Source organism: Tursiops truncatus, chromosome 11 (genome assembly GCF_011762595.2).
Source record: "Tursiops truncatus isolate mTurTru1 chromosome 11, mTurTru1.mat.Y, whole genome shotgun sequence".
NCBI classification, from domain to species: Eukaryota; Metazoa; Chordata; class Mammalia; order Artiodactyla; family Delphinidae; genus Tursiops; species Tursiops truncatus.
Window position 1 is genome coordinate 85,335,480 of NC_047044.1, and position 16,762 is coordinate 85,352,241.

The window sequence follows — 16,762 nt, forward strand, 5'->3', positions numbered from 1 at the left end:
TTGATCTATATTTCTGTTTTTGTGGCAGTACCATACTGACTTGATTACTGTAGCTTTGTAGTGTAGTCTGAAGTCCAGGAGCATGATTCCTCCAGCTCCATTTTTCTTTCTCAAGATTGCTTTGGCTGCTTGGGGTCTTTTATGTTTCCCTACAAATTGTGAAATTTTTTGTTCTAGTTCTCTGAAAAATTACATTGGTAGTTTGATAGGGATTGCATTGAATCTGTAGATTGCTTTAGGAAATATAGTCATTTTCACAATGTTCATTCTTCCAATTGAAGAACATGGTATGTCTCTCTATCTGTTTGTATCATCTTTGATTTCTTTCATCAGTGTCATTGTTTTCTGCATACAGGTCTTTTGTCTCCCTAGGTAGTTTATTCCTAGGTATTTTATTCTTTCTGTTGCAGTCATAAATGGGAGTGTTTCCTTAATTTCTCTTTCAGATTTTTCATCATTAGTGTATAGAAATGCAAGAGATTTCTGTGCATTAATTTTGTATCCTGCCACTTTACCAAATTCATTGATTAGCTCTAGTAGTTTTATGGTAGCATCTTTAGGATTCTGTATGTATAGTATCATGTCATCTGCAAACAACGACAATTTTTCTTCTTTTCCAATTTGGATTCCTTTTATTTCTTTTTCTTCTCTGATTGCTGTAGCTAAAACTTCCAAAACTATGTTGAATAATAGTGGTGAGAGTGGACAACCTTGTCTTGTTCCTGATCTTAGTGTAAATGGTTTCAGTTTTTCACCATTGAGAACGATGTTGGCTGTGGGTTTGTCATATATGGCCTTTATTATGTTGATGTAAGTTTACTCGATGCGTACTTTCTGGAGAGTTTTTACCATAGTTGGGTGTTGAATTTTGTCGAAAGCTTTTTCTGCATCTATTGAGATTATCATATGGTTTTTATCCTTCAGTTTGTTAATATGGTGTATCACATTGATTGATTTGCGTATATTGAAGAATCCTTGCTTTCCTGGGATAAACCACACTTGATCATGGTGTATGATCCTTTTAATGTGCTGTTGGATTCTAGCTGTGCTGTTTGCTAGCATTTTGTTGAGGATTTTTGCATCTATGTTCACCAGTGATATTGGTCTGTAGTTTTCTTTATTTTGACATCTTTGTCTGGTTTTGGTATCAGGGTGATGGTGACCAGGTAGAATGAGTTTGGGAGTATTCCTCCTTCTGCTATATTTTAGGAGAGTTTGAGAAGGATAGGTGTTAGCTCTTCTCTAAATGTTTGATAGAATTCGCCTGTGAAGCCATCTGGTCCTGGGCTTTTGTTTGTTGGAAGATTTTTAATCATAGTTTCAATTTCAGTGCCTGTGATTTGTCTGTTTATATTTTCTATTTCTTCCTGGTTCAGTCTCAGAAGGTGTGCTTTCCTAAGAATTTCTCCATTTCTTCCAGGTTGTCCATTTTATTGGTATATAGTTGCTTGTAATAATCTCTCATGATTATTTGTATTTCTGCAGTGTCAGTTGTTACTTCTCCTTTTTCATTTCTAATTCTGTTGATTTGAGTCTTCTCCCTTTTTTTCTTGATGAGTCTGGCTAGTGGTTTATCAAATTTGTTCATCTTCTCAAAGAACTTGCTTTTAGTTTTATTGATCTTTGCTATTGTTTCCTTCATTTGTTTTTTCTTTATTTCTGCTCTGATCTTTATGATTTCTTTCCTTCTGCTAACTTTGGGGATTTTTTGTTCTTCTTTCTCTAATTGCTTTAGGTGTAAGGTTAGGTGGTTTATTTGAGATTTTTCTTGTTTCTTGAGGTAGGATGGTATTGCTATAAACTTCCCTTTTAGAACTGCTTTTGCTGCATCCCAAATGTTTGGGGTCATAGTGTTTTCATTGTCATTTTTTCTAGGTATTTTTTGATTTCCTCTTTGACTTCTTCAGTGATCTCTTTGTTATTTAGTAGTGTATTGTTTAGCCTCCATTTGTTTGTATTTTTTACAGTTTTTTTCCTGTAATTGATATCTAGTCTCATAGCACTGTGGTCAGAAAAGATACTTGATACAATTTCAATTTTCTTAAGTTTACCAAGGCTTGATTTGTGACCCAAGGTATGATCTATCCTGGATAATGTTCCATGAGCACTTGAGAAGAAAGTGTATTCTTTTGTTTTTGGATGGAATATCCTATAAATATGTTATGTCCATCTTGTTTAATATCATTTAAAGCTTATGTTTCCTTATTTAATTTCATTTTGGATGATCTGTCCATTGGTGAAAGTGGGGTGTTAAAGTCCCCTACTATCATTGTGTTACTTTCGATTTCCCCTTTTATGGCTGTTAGCGTTTGCCTTATGTATTGAGGTACTCCTATCTTGGGTGCATAAATATTTATAATTGTTATATCTTCTTCTTGGATTGATCCCTTGATCATTATGTAGTGTCCTTCTTTGTCTCTTGTAATAGTCTTTATTTTAAAGTCTATTTTGTCTGATATGAGAATTGCTACTCCTGCCTTCTTTTGATTTCCATTTGCAGGGAATATCTTTTTCCATCCCCTCACTTTCAGTGGTTGTGTCCCTAGGTCTGAAGTGGGTCTCTTGTAGGCAGCATATATATGGGTCTTGTTTTTGTATCCATTCAGCCAGTCTGTGTCTTCTGGTTGGAGCATTTAATCCATTTACATTTAAGGTAGTTATCGATATGTGTGTTCCTATTCCCATTTTCTTAGTTGTTTGGGGTTTGTTATTGTAGGTCTTTTCCTTCTCTCATGTTTCCTGCCTAGAGAAGTTCCTTTAGCATTTTTGTAAAGCTAGTTTGATAGTGCTGAATTCTCTTAGCCTTTGCTTGTCTGTAAAGGTTTTAATTTCTCTGTCAAATCTGAATGAGATCCTTGCTGGGTAGAGTAATGTTGGTTGTAGTTTTTTCCCTTTCATCACTTTAATATGTCCTGCCACTCCCTTCTGGCTTTCAGAGTTTCTTCTGAATGATCAGCTGTTAACTTTATGGGGATTCCCTTGTATGTTATTTGTTGTTTTTCCCTTGCTGCTTTTTATATTTTTTCTTTGTGTTTAATTTTTGGTAGTTTGATTAATAGTTGTTGGCATGTTTCTCCTTAGATTTATCCTGTATGGGACTCTCTGCACTTCCTGGACTTGACTGACTATTTCCTTTCCCATGTTAGGGAAGTTTTCAACTATAATCTCTTCACATATTTTCTCAGACCCTTTCTTTTTCTCTTCTTCTTTTGGGACCCCTATAATTCGAATGTTGGTACATTTAATGTTGTCCCAGAGGTCTCTGAGACTGTCCTCAATTCTTTTCATCCTTTTTTCTTTATTCTTCTCTGCAGTAGTTATTTCCACTATCTTCCAGGTCACTTATCAGTTATTCTGCTATTGATTCCTTCTAGAGAATTTCTAATTTCATTTATTGTGTTGTTCATCATTGTTTGTTTGCTCTTTAGTTCTTCTAGGTCCTTGTTAAATATTTCTTGTATTTTCTTCATTCTTTTTCCAAGATTTTGGATAATCTTTACTGTCATTACTCTGAATTTTTTGGGGGGTAGACTACCTATTTCCTCTTCATTTGTTTGGTCTGGTGGATTTTTACCTAGTTCCTTCATCTGCTGCATATTTCTCTGTCTTCCCATTTTGCTTAACTTACTGTGTTTAGGGTTAACACAGGCTGCAGGTTTGTAGTTCCTGTTGTTTTTGGTGTCTGCCCCCAGTGAGTAATGTTGGTTCAGTGGTTTGTGTAGGCTTCCCGGTGGAGGGGACTGGTGCCTGTGTTCTGGTGGGTGGGTCTGGATCTTGTCTTTCTGGTGGGCAGGGCTATGTCCAGTGGTGTGTTTTGGGGTGTCTGTCTACTTAGTATGATTTTAGCGAGCTTCTGTACCAATGGATGGGGTTGTGTTCCTGTCTTGCTAGTTGTTTGGCATGGGATGTCCAGCACTGGAGCTTGCTAGCCATTGGGTGGAGCTGGGTCTCAGCACTGAGGCAGAGACTTCTTAGAGAGCTCTCGCTGATTGATATTACATGGGGCCTAGAGGTCTCTGGTAGTCCAATGTTCTGATTTCAGCTCTCCTACCTCAGAGACTCAGGCCTGACATCAGGCCGGATCACAAAGACCCTGTTAACCACACAGCTCAGAAGAAAAGGGAGAAAAAAAGAAAGAAAAATAATAATATAAAACAATTAAAATTTTTAAAAATTATTAAAATAAAAAAGTAATTTAAAAAAAGAAGAGAGCAACCAAACCAATAAACAAATCCACCAATGATAATAAGCGCTAAAAACTATACTAAGGGCTTCCCTGGTGGTGCAGTGGTTGAGAATCTGCCTGCCAATGCAAGGGACACGGGTTCAAGGCCTGGTCTGGGAAGATCCCACATGCCGCAGAGCAACTAGTCCTGCGAGCCACAAGTACTGAGCCTGCGCGTCTGGAGCCTGTGCTCCGCAACAAGAGAGGCCGCGATAGTGAGAGGCCCGCGCACCGTGATGAAGAGTGGCCCCCACTTGCCGCAACTAGAGAAAGCCCTCGCACAGAAACGAAGACCCCAAACGAAGACCCTAGTCTAAATAAATAAATAAATAAATAAATTTAAAACTATACTAAGATAAGCATAAAGATCAGTAACTAGTCAGTTGCAGACAGCAAACCCCAAGTCTACAGTTGCTCCAACGTCCACCACCTCAATTTTGGGATGATTCGTTGTCTATTCAGGTGTTCCACAGATGCAGGTACATCAAGTTGATTGTGGAGATTTAATCCGCTGCTCCTGAGGCTGCTGGGAGAGATCTCCCTTTCTCTTCTTTGTTTGCACAGCTCCCAGGGTTCAGCTTTGGTTTTGGCCCCACCTCTGCATGTAGGTCACCCTCAGGCATCTGTTCCCCACCCAGACAGGACAGGGTTAAGCCGGTGGCTGATTAGGGAGCTCTGGCTCACTCAGGCCAGAGGGAGGGAAGGGTACAGTAGTTATAATTGGAATGCGGGGCCAAGCCAGCAGCGGCAGAGGCCAGCGTGACTTTGTATGCACAGGCTTCCGGTGGGAGGGGTGTGTGGATGGTGACCTGTGCTTGCACACAGTATTCTTGGTGGCTGCAGCAGCAGCGTTAGCATTTCATGCCCATCTCTGGGGTCCGAGCTGATAGCCGTGGCTCACACCTGTCTCTGGAGCTCATTTAGGCGGTGCTCTGAATCCCCTCTCCTTGTGCACCCCGAAACAATGGTCTCTTGACTCTTAGGCAGGTCCAGGCTTTTTCTAGGACTTCCTCCTGGCTAGCTGTAGTGCACTAGCCCCCTTCACGCTCTGTTCATGCAGCCAACCCCAATCCTCTCCCTGAGATCCGACCTCCAAAGCCGGAGCCTCAGCTCCCAGCCCCCACCCGCCCTGATGGGTGAGCAGACAAGCTTCTCGGGCTGGTGAGTGCTGGTTGGCACCAATCCTCTGTGTGGGAATCTCTCCGCTTGCCCTCTGCACCCCTGTTGCTGCGCTCTCCTCCGTGACTCCGAAGCTTCTGCTCTCCACACCCTGTCTCCGCCAGTGAAAGGGTTCCTAGTATGTGGAAACCTTTCCTCCTTCTCAGTTCCCTCCCAGAGGTGCAGGTCCCGTCCCTATTCTTTTGTGTCTGTTTTTTCTTTTTTCTTTTGCCCTACCCAGGTACGTGGGGATTTTCTTGCCTTTTGGGAGGTCTGAGGTCTTCTGCCAGCGTTCAGTGGGTGTTCTGTAGGAGTTGTTCCACATGTAGATGTATTTCTGATGTATTTGTGAGGAGGAAGGTGATCTCCCTGTCTTACTCCTCTGCCATCTTGAAGGTCTCCCCTAAGAAAGTCTTAGAAGAATGTTTGGGGACTTCTCTGGCAGTCAGGTGGTTAGGACTCAGTGCTTTCACTGCCATGGCCCTGGAATTCAGTCCCTGGGCAGGGAGCTAAGATCCAGCAAGCCACATGCCATGGCCACAAAAGCAAAAGCAAAAACAAACAAACAAACAAAAAGAATGTCTGGTGCTGTAAACAGACAGCCTCTAGAACTGCATTTACTCTCTCCAGTATTTCAGTAGTGAATATAGCATTTGAGAGGCTGACCCTGCCCTGGGCTTGCTGTGTTAATCCATTTTGTCAGGTATAAAATAAGATAATAATACTTTTCTTACAGAGTAGAAGGAAATAATTTATATCAAAGAGTCCAATATGGTGCATATTACCTAGTAGATTGCTCCTCCTGGTGCTGTCCGTATGTCTGTTCAAGCCACCAGGAAGGGAAAAAACAAAGTAGTTGCCCATATTTTTTTCTACTGCTAACCATTGGCCAGCTCATCATCTGGACAGATTAGGTTCTGGGGAAGTGAAGAAATGCTGTTTTAACTGGGCAGCTATAGGCAAGCTGAAATTTCAATTAATATGGAAACAGAGAATGGATATTGAGGAAACACAGTCTGCAAGTGTCCACCCCTTTGATCATGCAAATTTCGAATCCTGTTCTCACACATTGGACCCACCCTTACCAAAGGGTAGATTATCTGAGACCTGTTCATTTTTTGTATCCAGCTTAAATATTAGGATCCTTGGTGATGCTCAGTCTTCCCATCATATCCACACTTAGATCTTTGTTGTCTGATAACCTGTAAACCAAATTATCTATCTTTCCTACCCACAACCTGCTCACTATACAGTAGTGGAGTGCATACAGAATGACTGCAATGAAAACTGCCTTTGGGAAAAGAAAGAATGGGAAATCCACAACAGTCACTAGACCATACGAACGATTAAATTTTGCTGCTCAGGAAATACCAAAATTCCCTGTCGTTGTAATGGAGTATGTTCTTAAGATAACCATCTAGAAGTTTCCAAGTGGCTTAAGGAGCTGAGAGGACATCCCTGCACATTGTCCTCTGTCCCCTGGCTTTGCCTTCTGGAAGGTTTCTTTTTGCCTATGCTCCTCCATGACCACATTTAAAACTAGCCATAGAGATAATGGATTATTCCCTCTTGAGCTATGCACAAATTTCAGAGACTGTCTCCTCCTGGTGCAGTTTTACAAATTCAGAAATGCAGAGTTCAAAAAATTATAAATATTTGCAGGCCTGTCATGTAGTGTTTTTGGCAACACCATTCCTTCAATAACTTAGTGAACTTCTAGTCTATATTTCTAGTTAGTTTGATATGTAATAAATCAGCAAATGAACTCATCCAGACGTAGATTTTATGTTTATCTTTTCAGTCACTCATTCTTTCATTTATTTATTCATTTTCACGTATCTTTTAACTTATTTTTTATTGAGGTGACATTGGTTTATAACATTATGTAAGTTTCATGTGTACAACATTATATTTCTACTTCTATAGACCCTACAGCATGCTTACCACCAAAACAGTTGATCCCCTTTACCCATTCCATCCCCCTCCCCTGCCCCTTTCTCTTCTGGTGACCACTACTCTATTCTCTGTATCCATGTGTGTTTTTGTGTGGTTTGAGTTGTTCATTTATTTTGGGTTTTTTGGTTCTTTTTAAAATTATACATATGAGTGAAATTGTACAGTATTTGTCTTTATCTGTCTGACTTGTTTCACTTAGCATAATACCCTCGTCAAGATCCACCCATGTTGTCACATACGGCAACATTTCATCTTTTTCATGGCTGAGAATTATTGCATTGTATATATACACCACATCTTCTTTATCCATTCATCTGTTGATGGGCACTCATCTATTTTTTAAATGAAGTTTTTCCCTGCTAAAAGCACTTTAAATTTCTAAGACTAATATTTGTATTTCTATGAATTTGATGGAGGTTTGTGTGTAGAGGGTGGATAATACAAATTGTATCTTCCCATTGCCTGTGAGAAGATTTAAAAAGTGTTTTGTATGCAGAGGAAGAGGAGGAGGAAGATGAGGATGATAACATGTCCACGGTAATGAGGCTGAGGACTAAAATGCCATGGAAGACCTGTTGGCGGTACCTCACCTCTGGAGGATTCTTCTTGCTCTTCCTGATGATTTTCTCTAAGCTTTTGAAGCATTCCGTCATTGTAGCTATAGACTACTGGCTGGCCACATGGACCTCAGAGTACAGTATAAACAATACTGGAAAAGCTGATCAGGTACAGTGAAATGTTGAGATTAACAGTGATACCCTTTTATCTAGTTAGATACGAATACTCTATACGTCACAGGAATTTTGTGGTGTTTTTTTGTTTTGTTTTTAACTTATTTTATTGAAGTATAGTTGATTTACAATGTGTTCATTTCTGCTGTACAGCAAAGTGATTCCGTTGTATATATATATGTATATTCTTTTTTTTTTTTTTTTTAGGAGTTTATTAATTAATTTTTGCTGTGTTGGGTCTTTGTTTCTGTGCAAGGGCTTTCTCTAGTTGTGACAAGCGGGGGCCACTCTTCATCGCGGTGCGCGGGTCTCTCACTATCACGGCCTCTCTTGTCGCGGAGCACAGGTTCCAGACGCGCAGGCTCAGTAGTTGTGGCTCACGGGCCCAGTTGCTCCGCGGCATGTGGGATCTTCCCAAACCAGGGCTCGAACCCGTGTCCCCTGCATTAGCAGGCAGATTCTCAACCACTGCGCCACCAGGGAAGCCCTATGTATATTCTTTTTCATTTTTTTTTCCATTATGGTTTATCACAGGATAATAAATATAGTTCCCTGTGCTATACAGTAGGACCTTGTTGTTTATCTATTCTCTATATAATAGTTTGCATCTGCTAATCCCCAAATCCCAATCCATACCTACCCCACCCTCCTCCCCCTTGGCAACCACAGGTCTGTTGTCCATGTCTGTCACAGGACTTTTGTAATGATTCAATAAGTTAATTAGAGCACGACCTGAAATATATCATAAGAGGCATTTAAAGATAATGCTTGGATTTGGATTCAAGGGAGTTATACACATGATATATGGGTTTATGCGTAATATACACACTGGGCTTCTGTTGTTGTTCTGATGGTATTTGATTTTAACCAGTGAATTAGCTGGTCATTCTGAGATTAGGGATAGCAAGAATGAGCTTTGTGATGTAAAACGTCAAGAATATTTCAAACCAGAAAACAGACTCTAAGGCTTCATCTGCCCTTAGGCAAACCTTAAAGGAAGGTGAAGGAGTCTCCAAGAACTACACTCCTTCCACTGTCTAAATTGATGCAAGATAATGAAGTTGATATTGCCAGACTTTGATGTTGGGTGTCAGTTGATAATTTCTTATGTGCTTTCTTGTGTTGGCTGCTTTTTAGACCTACTATGTGGCTGGATTTAGCATACTTTGTGGAGCAGGTATTTTCCTCTGCCTTGTTACATCTCTCACTGTGGAATGGATGGGTGTCACAGCTGCCAAAAATCTTCATCACAATCTCCTCAATAAGATCATTCTCGGACCAATAAGGTAAAAAAAGTAGTTATTTACTTTACTCCCACACAGAAAATCATAAAAACATGCATTTTTAATTGAAGTGAAATGTGAAATTTTAAAGAATTTATTCAGTCTTTCAACAGATCAATAGGGATCTTCTCACGTTTATGACCCCAAAATGACTGTTAGCAGTGTTTAGGTTCCAGATAATTTAGTATTATACATTCCAATCTGTTCATTCCCTAGATTCTTTGATACCACACCACTGGGACTGATTCTCAACCGCTTTTCAGCTGATACAAATATCATTGATCAGGTGAGTGCCCGAGTTACTTCCAAGTTCAAAAATAAATTTCTCAGTGTAAGCTAAATAACATTTTAAGATAAATCATGATTCCTGTTAACAATAGAGGATTTCTAAAACTTAAATGAAAGCATTCATATCAATATTACATATATGCATAAATGATTTCTGGAATAAAATCTTAAAGGAAAACCTTAATTCAAAAAAATTTATGCATGTGGAAGAGGATACTTAGAGAATCAGCATGAAATAAAGAGAAATAGCAAAGAATGAACATTAAAATTTTTTATGTAAAAAGAAGTGATTTTGATCAGTGTTGTATCACCATTCGCAGTGGAGGTGTTGTAAAGTTCTTAAAGCTTAGTATTAACACAGAGTGTCTCCCAGAAGTAAAGAATGGAATACCGAGCTGTCTTAGATGTCCTTTACTTTTGTTAGATTGGCTCTTGAATGAGAGAAACTTTAGATGGTGTGATATCTTAAGGAATATTTCAAGGATGCCCAGTTTAGTCTTAGGTCCTTAGGCTCTAGAAGTTTGTCCTGAAGTTAAAGACCTCAAACTCCGAAATTGGATCACCTCATGAACTGACTCCTTAGGGTGACTGAGCAAAGACTTGGCAAATCCAGCCCTTTCCTTTTCTGATTTTCTAGAGTGGCCTTAAAAACACCTAAATTACCATCAATTTAGTAAAAGAATGGTGCATGCAGCTGACTAAAATGTATGCTGAAAAATTTTGATGTTTTCACAATATTGGTGTCAGGTCATGCTACACCTAAAACACTTCCTAAGAAATACATATTGGAAAAGAAGAGACAGAACACTCCTTATTTGGAAGATGATGCTCTTGCTACCTAGAGATTCCAAAACAGTCAGTACAATAAAGAACCAACTAGGAAGTTAAGCAGAATATCTACATAAGACATACGATATAAAACTCAGTAACTTTCTCTACACCAATTAAAAATTATGTGAAAAATAAATTTCACTTATAATAACAAAAACTATGAAAAGAAAAATAAACATAATATGAAGAAAAGTGATCCAACAATCTGAAAATCATAAAAATCATATATATATATATACAATTTCCCTATCAGATACCTAAAAAATACTATAAAATTAAAACACTCTGATGATCACAGAAAACAAGCAGATCAAAAGAACAAAGTGGAAAACTCAAAGACACCAGTATATCTTGAATCAGTAAGAAAAGGAATATTTTTTCAGTAAAGGGTGTTGGGACAATTAACTACCTATAAAATACAAAGCAAATTCACATGTAATAAAGAGGGCCATCTAAAACCAAAACTATAAAATAAAATGTAGGAGAGTAGTTTTAGAATTTTGGGTGGGAAAGGTCTTTATAAGTAAGACACAAAACTCAGAAACAATAAGAGAAAAGGCCAACAGAAATGACTCTAAAATTTTAAACTTCTATTGAGCCAAAAGCATCAGAGACATATTTAAAATGTAATAGATTCATTGGGAGAAAAACTGGCAACCTATGTAAAGAAAGAGGATAAACATCGATGATACATAAAGAGCATCGAAAAATCAATAAGGAAGATAAACAAGCCAATGAAAAATGTGCAAAGAATATGAGCAAGCAATTAAATTAAATTAATAGAGGAATAGCTAAATATGTTTTTTAATGCTATGCAGCTGTTAAAAAGAAATAGATTTGTATATAGTGGCATGGGAAGGTTTACAATCCATCTTGTTCAATGCAAATGGACAAATAACGTTTAGAGTATAGTGCTATTTGTATAAAATCCCACAAGATAAATAGGTAGATAGGTAAATAACTGACCAAAGATAAGTAGATAGGTTGATGGATAAACAATGGGAAGTGAGTGAAGTTGAAGGAGTGATGAATTGCTTATAATGAAAATGTTTGTATACTACTTTTGGAACTAATTATATAACTATGTTAATATAAAATTCATGATTTGAGGGCTTCCCTGGTGGCACAGTGGTTAGGAATCCACCTGCCAATGCAGGGGACATGGGTTTGAACCCTGGTCCGGGAGGATCCCACATGCTGCAGAGCAACTAGGCCCGTGTGCCAAACTGCTGAGCCTGCGCCCTAGAGCCCGTGAGCCACAGCTACTGAGCCCGCGTGCCTGGAGCCTGTGCTCCGCAGCAAGAGAAGCCACTGCAAGCCCGCGCACCGCAACAAAGAGTGGCCCCCGCTCGCCGCAACAAGAGAGGGCCCGAGTGCGGCAGCGAAGACCCAATGCAGCCAAAAATAAATAAATAAAATAAATAAATTTATAAAAAATAAAAATAAATTAATGATTTGTTGCCTTATAACCAATGTTTTATTTGAGCTAAAACATTTTCCTTTCAAACCACCTTTTTAACAGCATATCCCTCCAACTTTGGAATCTCTAACTCGCTCAACACTGCTCTGCGTGTCTGCCATTGGCATGATTTCTTATGCTACCCCTGTGTTCCTGGTTGCACTTGTGCCTCTTGGGGTCGCCTTTTATTTTATCCAGAAATACTTCCGAGTGGCCTCTAAGTAAGTAAAACAATGCACTATTCATCTTCAAAAGCCCATGTATTTGATTGTGATCCAGATTGGCTGTAACATTTTTCAAGATAAGGTATGGAATTTGGAAATGAAATCTAATTTAACTAGAAGAAACCTATCCTGATACTGTGTTTCATTTGAAGAGATATTTTGTTTCTGTAATTGGTTATCTAAGCCTTACATAGTTCTGGATTTATATTAACAAGTGGATTGAGCCCAATTTTTCATTCCATGGTACTTTTTCTGAACATGGCATTGACAGAAAACTTATGAAATCAAATATAGTCCCAAAGAATAAGTGATTTAATATTGTTATATTCCACAAGTGGGGAGGAAAAAAAGTAAAATATTTTCAAATGAGTAAAATGCACTCCATAAAAGATTAGGAGAAGTAAAAAGAGGTTAAAGAGATAAATCAGAGTGATAACTATAAAAGTGGAGAATCTTGAATGTCTGGTAGGAGTGCTGTAACTTTAAGAGGTTGGAAATTGTTAGATTGGATCATTTAACACGCCCTTGAATATCCAGCCAAATAAATAAAAGATAGCCATGGATTGTAAATTCTTCTGTTAATATAAGATTTGTCATTTGCTGAGATGTTGAAAAATTAAGTGAAATATAGTACCAGTTGCTTTGAAATTTCCAATTTAACTTTGAAGTCCATGCTTTAAATAATACAGTAAATTTTATATTATCGCAGTAATCACTTTATTTCAGCAAACACTTATCAAGCATTGTGTGTTGTAAATAACTGTGTAAGCCATGTGGCAGAGCAAGAGATCAACATGGCAAGGAACGATTCTCAAGAAACTTACAGTCTCTTGGGAAGATAAAAAATAAATAAGGTAACCCTTATATGTGGATCAAGTGCTTGAATAGGAAGGCAGGTATTGAGTTTATTCAGTAAAATGAAAAGATTTAATAGGACTTGAGCGCAGGGAAAATGAAAAAAATCAGGTAACAAGAAAAGGCAAGATTATTGTTGGGAACCTCTGGTTATATCTGCAACATTTCTTAATTTAAAAATATATATATAGTTGTTTCTCCCTCAGGGCTGTGAATTAGGATCCTTCAAATGTTATGTTAAATCAAATGCTATGTTAAATCTAGGGATGCGTTTTCATCCCTAGCCTCTTCCCTTTGCTTGTAGCAAGTTCAGACCAAAAGGAAGAGGCTAGCCATCAAATTCGCTCTTTCATTTCTTCTGGTATTATTGTTCCGTTTTGTTTTCTGGTATTGTTGAGGCTGTTTGCTGGAGGGGCAGAAAAGTTCAGATACTTCATTTCTGCTGGCTGTTTCCAAATCTCACTGTGCCTTCTCACCACTGATATTCAACCGTCATGGTTTACTTCAGTGTCATACTCATTTGGGCCTGTTTTCACTCCTGGGCAATACAAATTGAGTGCAAAAGCCAGGCAAATATTCTTAGTTCATTACAAATTTGAATTGTGAATTCTGTTCATTATAAGTAAGAATAATCTGTTAACATTGATAGTTAAAATATGCAGGGGATGAATTATTTTTAAAGGATAAACATTGATAATGGATTATAAGCCATTCTTCTTTGAAATTCTATGAAAGTTCGCAAATAGGACCACATTATACTAAATCTCACAGACAAAAAGTCGCTTCTAGATGCTGAGGTTCTGCAGGACTCACCCATGCTGGAAAGCTCAGGCAGTTTAACAATTTTTTTTTTTTTTTTGCGGTACGCGGGCCTCTGACTATTGTGGCCTCTCCCATTGCGGAGCACAGGCTCTGGACGCGCAGGCCCAGCGGCCATGGCTCACAGGCCCAGCCGCTCCGCGGCATGTGGGATCTTCCCGGACCGGGGCACGAACCCGTGTCCCCTGCCTCGGCAGGCGGACTGTCAACCACTGCGCCACCAGGGAAGCCCTAACAGACTATTTTGTAAACACCCAAGGGAATGAAGGTGGGGCACTAGCTATAGGACATGCCATGAAATTTTGAATATCTAAAATCAAAGACCTCATGTGTGGTTAGCTCTGTAAGTAAACATTTCCTGCTTACAAGAATACATGATCAAGCTGTACCCTCACCTTTTTGGTTCCATAAAATACAGTCCTATAAGCAGAGTTTCCTCCTTCCGCGTTTTTTCCCTTTCATGACAAACCTCAATGTAGTGACCACCTGTTACTTGTGTCAAATTTACAAATAGCCCCTTTTCTGTTTAAAAATAGCAGACTCTTTACATTCCTTCATATTCATCCTCCTCCCCCCTCTCTCTTTCCCTGCCCTCATTGCAGTTTCTGAAGTGAGTAAATCCATTTTAGAAACTTAAAAAAAAAAGACTTTGCGTTTGGTTGTGGGATGACCCAGGCAACCCAGTATGGCCTAAGATTATGTAACTAACAGTTGAAGATTACGTTAACAGTGTACTCGGTTCCCTTGACTCTGGAAGGTGAATGTTAGCACTGCTACTCTCATTCCCTCGACCCCAAAGACCCCGAGAAAGACAGAAAAAAGGCTAAAAAGAAAAAAACAGGCATGTTTTGAAATGTGTGATATAAATCTTAGCCTATTTTCTAGAAACGCTAGCTTATGTGATTTAAAAAGTTATCATGAGTGTGCATCTTTATGGAAAGGGTCCTACTCAGGCATTTGTCCACCAGACATTCATTGAGTGCTTTATATACCTGTAAATATATATTTACACTCGGAGGACCAGTGAATACAAGTTCCATTTAGGCAGGGATTCAGTTTCATTGTGGCAGAAGCCAAACTCGTTACCTGTTTCTTCAAATATCTTTATTCTCTGTCCCCCATCCTGGTAAATAGTACTGTCATTTTCCAAGGCTGCTGAGTAATTACCAAGTCATATTTGACTCTCCTCTCTTTTTTCATTTTAGTTTATTTTTTAATTGAAGGATAGTTCATTTACAATATTGTATTAGTTTCAGGTGTACAGCAAAGTGATTCAGTTATACACACACACACATATATTTATATTCTTTTTCAGATTACTTTCCATTATAGGTTATTACCAGATATTAAGTATAGTTCCCTGTGCTATACAGTAGGTTCTTGTTGTTAACCTACTTTATATATGGTAGTGTGTATATGTTAATCCCAAACTCCTAATTTATCTCTCCCCCCATCCCCTTTGGAAACCGTAGGTTTGTTTTCTATATCTGTGTGGCTCTCCTCTCTTATTCACTCTGCTACGAGTTGACTGTAGCAGTTTTAGAAAGCTACTTCTAGTAGGCGAACTCACAATCTCCCCTTATTTTAAATTTCACCCACATCACAATAATTAAGAACTTCTAAATAAATTTCTTACATAGACTATCTTTACTCACTGATTCTCTTCCATCCTTTACACTGTCTCCCAAGTTATGTTGCTTTAACCCAGCTCTGATCATTTTATTTCTAGTCCTCAGTGTTTTCTCCCAGACCATCCAGGATCTTCTACAGTCTAGCCCTGCCCATTGTTTTTCCAGCCTTTTCCCACTACAACACAAAGGGTTCTGGCACCAGCCAGATTGAACTTGCCAGTTATTTAGTCTTCTGTGCTTGCTCTTGTTTGTTCCCTCAGCTGGAATGCATTTCTTCTTGTCTGTTTGGTTGAAGCCCTCCGCATGCTTAAGATGTGGCCTAAATCTCCACCTGCTCAAAGAAAATATTTCCCATCTCCTACATATAAATTAATTGCTCATTCCTCTGTATCCCCATAACAGTTTACTTTAGCTGTGATACAAAGCTGATATTTTTGTACAACACATAATATTCAGCCTGGACCTCTATTTATTACACGTACTTATCTTTCCCTTCCTCTTTAGATTGTAAGCTGTTGAAGTTCTTGTTAATTGAGTGCTGGAGGAAAATAGTTGCGATGACAAATAATAACCTTAATTTAGAATGAATGCAGTAGTCTATGAGTCTGAAGAAGTGTAAGGTTTATTTTTGCACTTGTCTCTGTCCTAGGGATCTCCAGGAACTTGATGATACTACCCAGCTCCCTCTGCTTTGCCACTTCTCAGAAACTGCTGAAGGACTCACCACTATTCGGGCATTTAGGTGAGTAAACATGTTTTCCTTTTGTTGATTAGGCAGTTACATCATCAGCAAATATTTAGCTACATATAACTGATCATTGCTCCCATTTTTGGATGCCCACTGTGTGTGTGGCCGTGTTTTAAACTAGTAGTAAGAAAAACGTGGCAGTAAATGATCACAGAGTTTAATCTTTTGAAATTTTAATAAGAATAAAGAAAGAATTAAGCATCATGTTGGAAGGATACTAGCTGTGGGGTTTAGACCAGGCTTTTAAATTCCCTAGCCTCATCTCTGAAATGGGGAAATCAGTTTCGATTCTTAGGCTTGTTGGACTAATGATATAATGCATGTAAGGCATTAACCACAGTGGTTAGCAGAAAAACACCCAACATAGAAGTTAAAATAAATGTATTAATAATAATAATAAAAGAAATATTATTATACCAAAGTTATTTTAAGATTTAATCAGTTTTCTTGAATGTTGGTAAATAGAGTAATATCCCAAGCTTTTCATCAAGAGTGTCTGCTTAATACACAAAGAATTACCTGACCCTGTTTTCCCTGTTCAGGTAAAATCAGAA

General features: G+C 38.5%; 1 protein-coding gene across 8 annotated transcripts in view; it reads left to right on the forward strand.

Annotated features, from left to right (window-relative positions):
- The window catches only part of ABCC9 (ATP binding cassette subfamily C member 9), a 153,296-nt gene that overhangs the window by 93,785 nt on the left and 42,749 nt on the right, over positions 1 to 16,762 (forward strand). For all 8 annotated transcript variants that reach the window (XM_073788976.1, XM_073788975.1, XM_073788973.1 and 5 more), the window contains 5 exons: positions 7,836 to 8,065; positions 9,208 to 9,356; positions 9,570 to 9,639; positions 11,995 to 12,152; positions 16,110 to 16,202. In XM_073788976.1, coding sequence (XP_073645077.1) covers positions 7,836 to 8,065; positions 9,208 to 9,356; positions 9,570 to 9,639; positions 11,995 to 12,152; positions 16,110 to 16,202 — 700 coding nt within the window. The remainder of the gene's footprint in view (positions 1 to 7,835; positions 8,066 to 9,207; positions 9,357 to 9,569; positions 9,640 to 11,994; positions 12,153 to 16,109; positions 16,203 to 16,762) is intronic.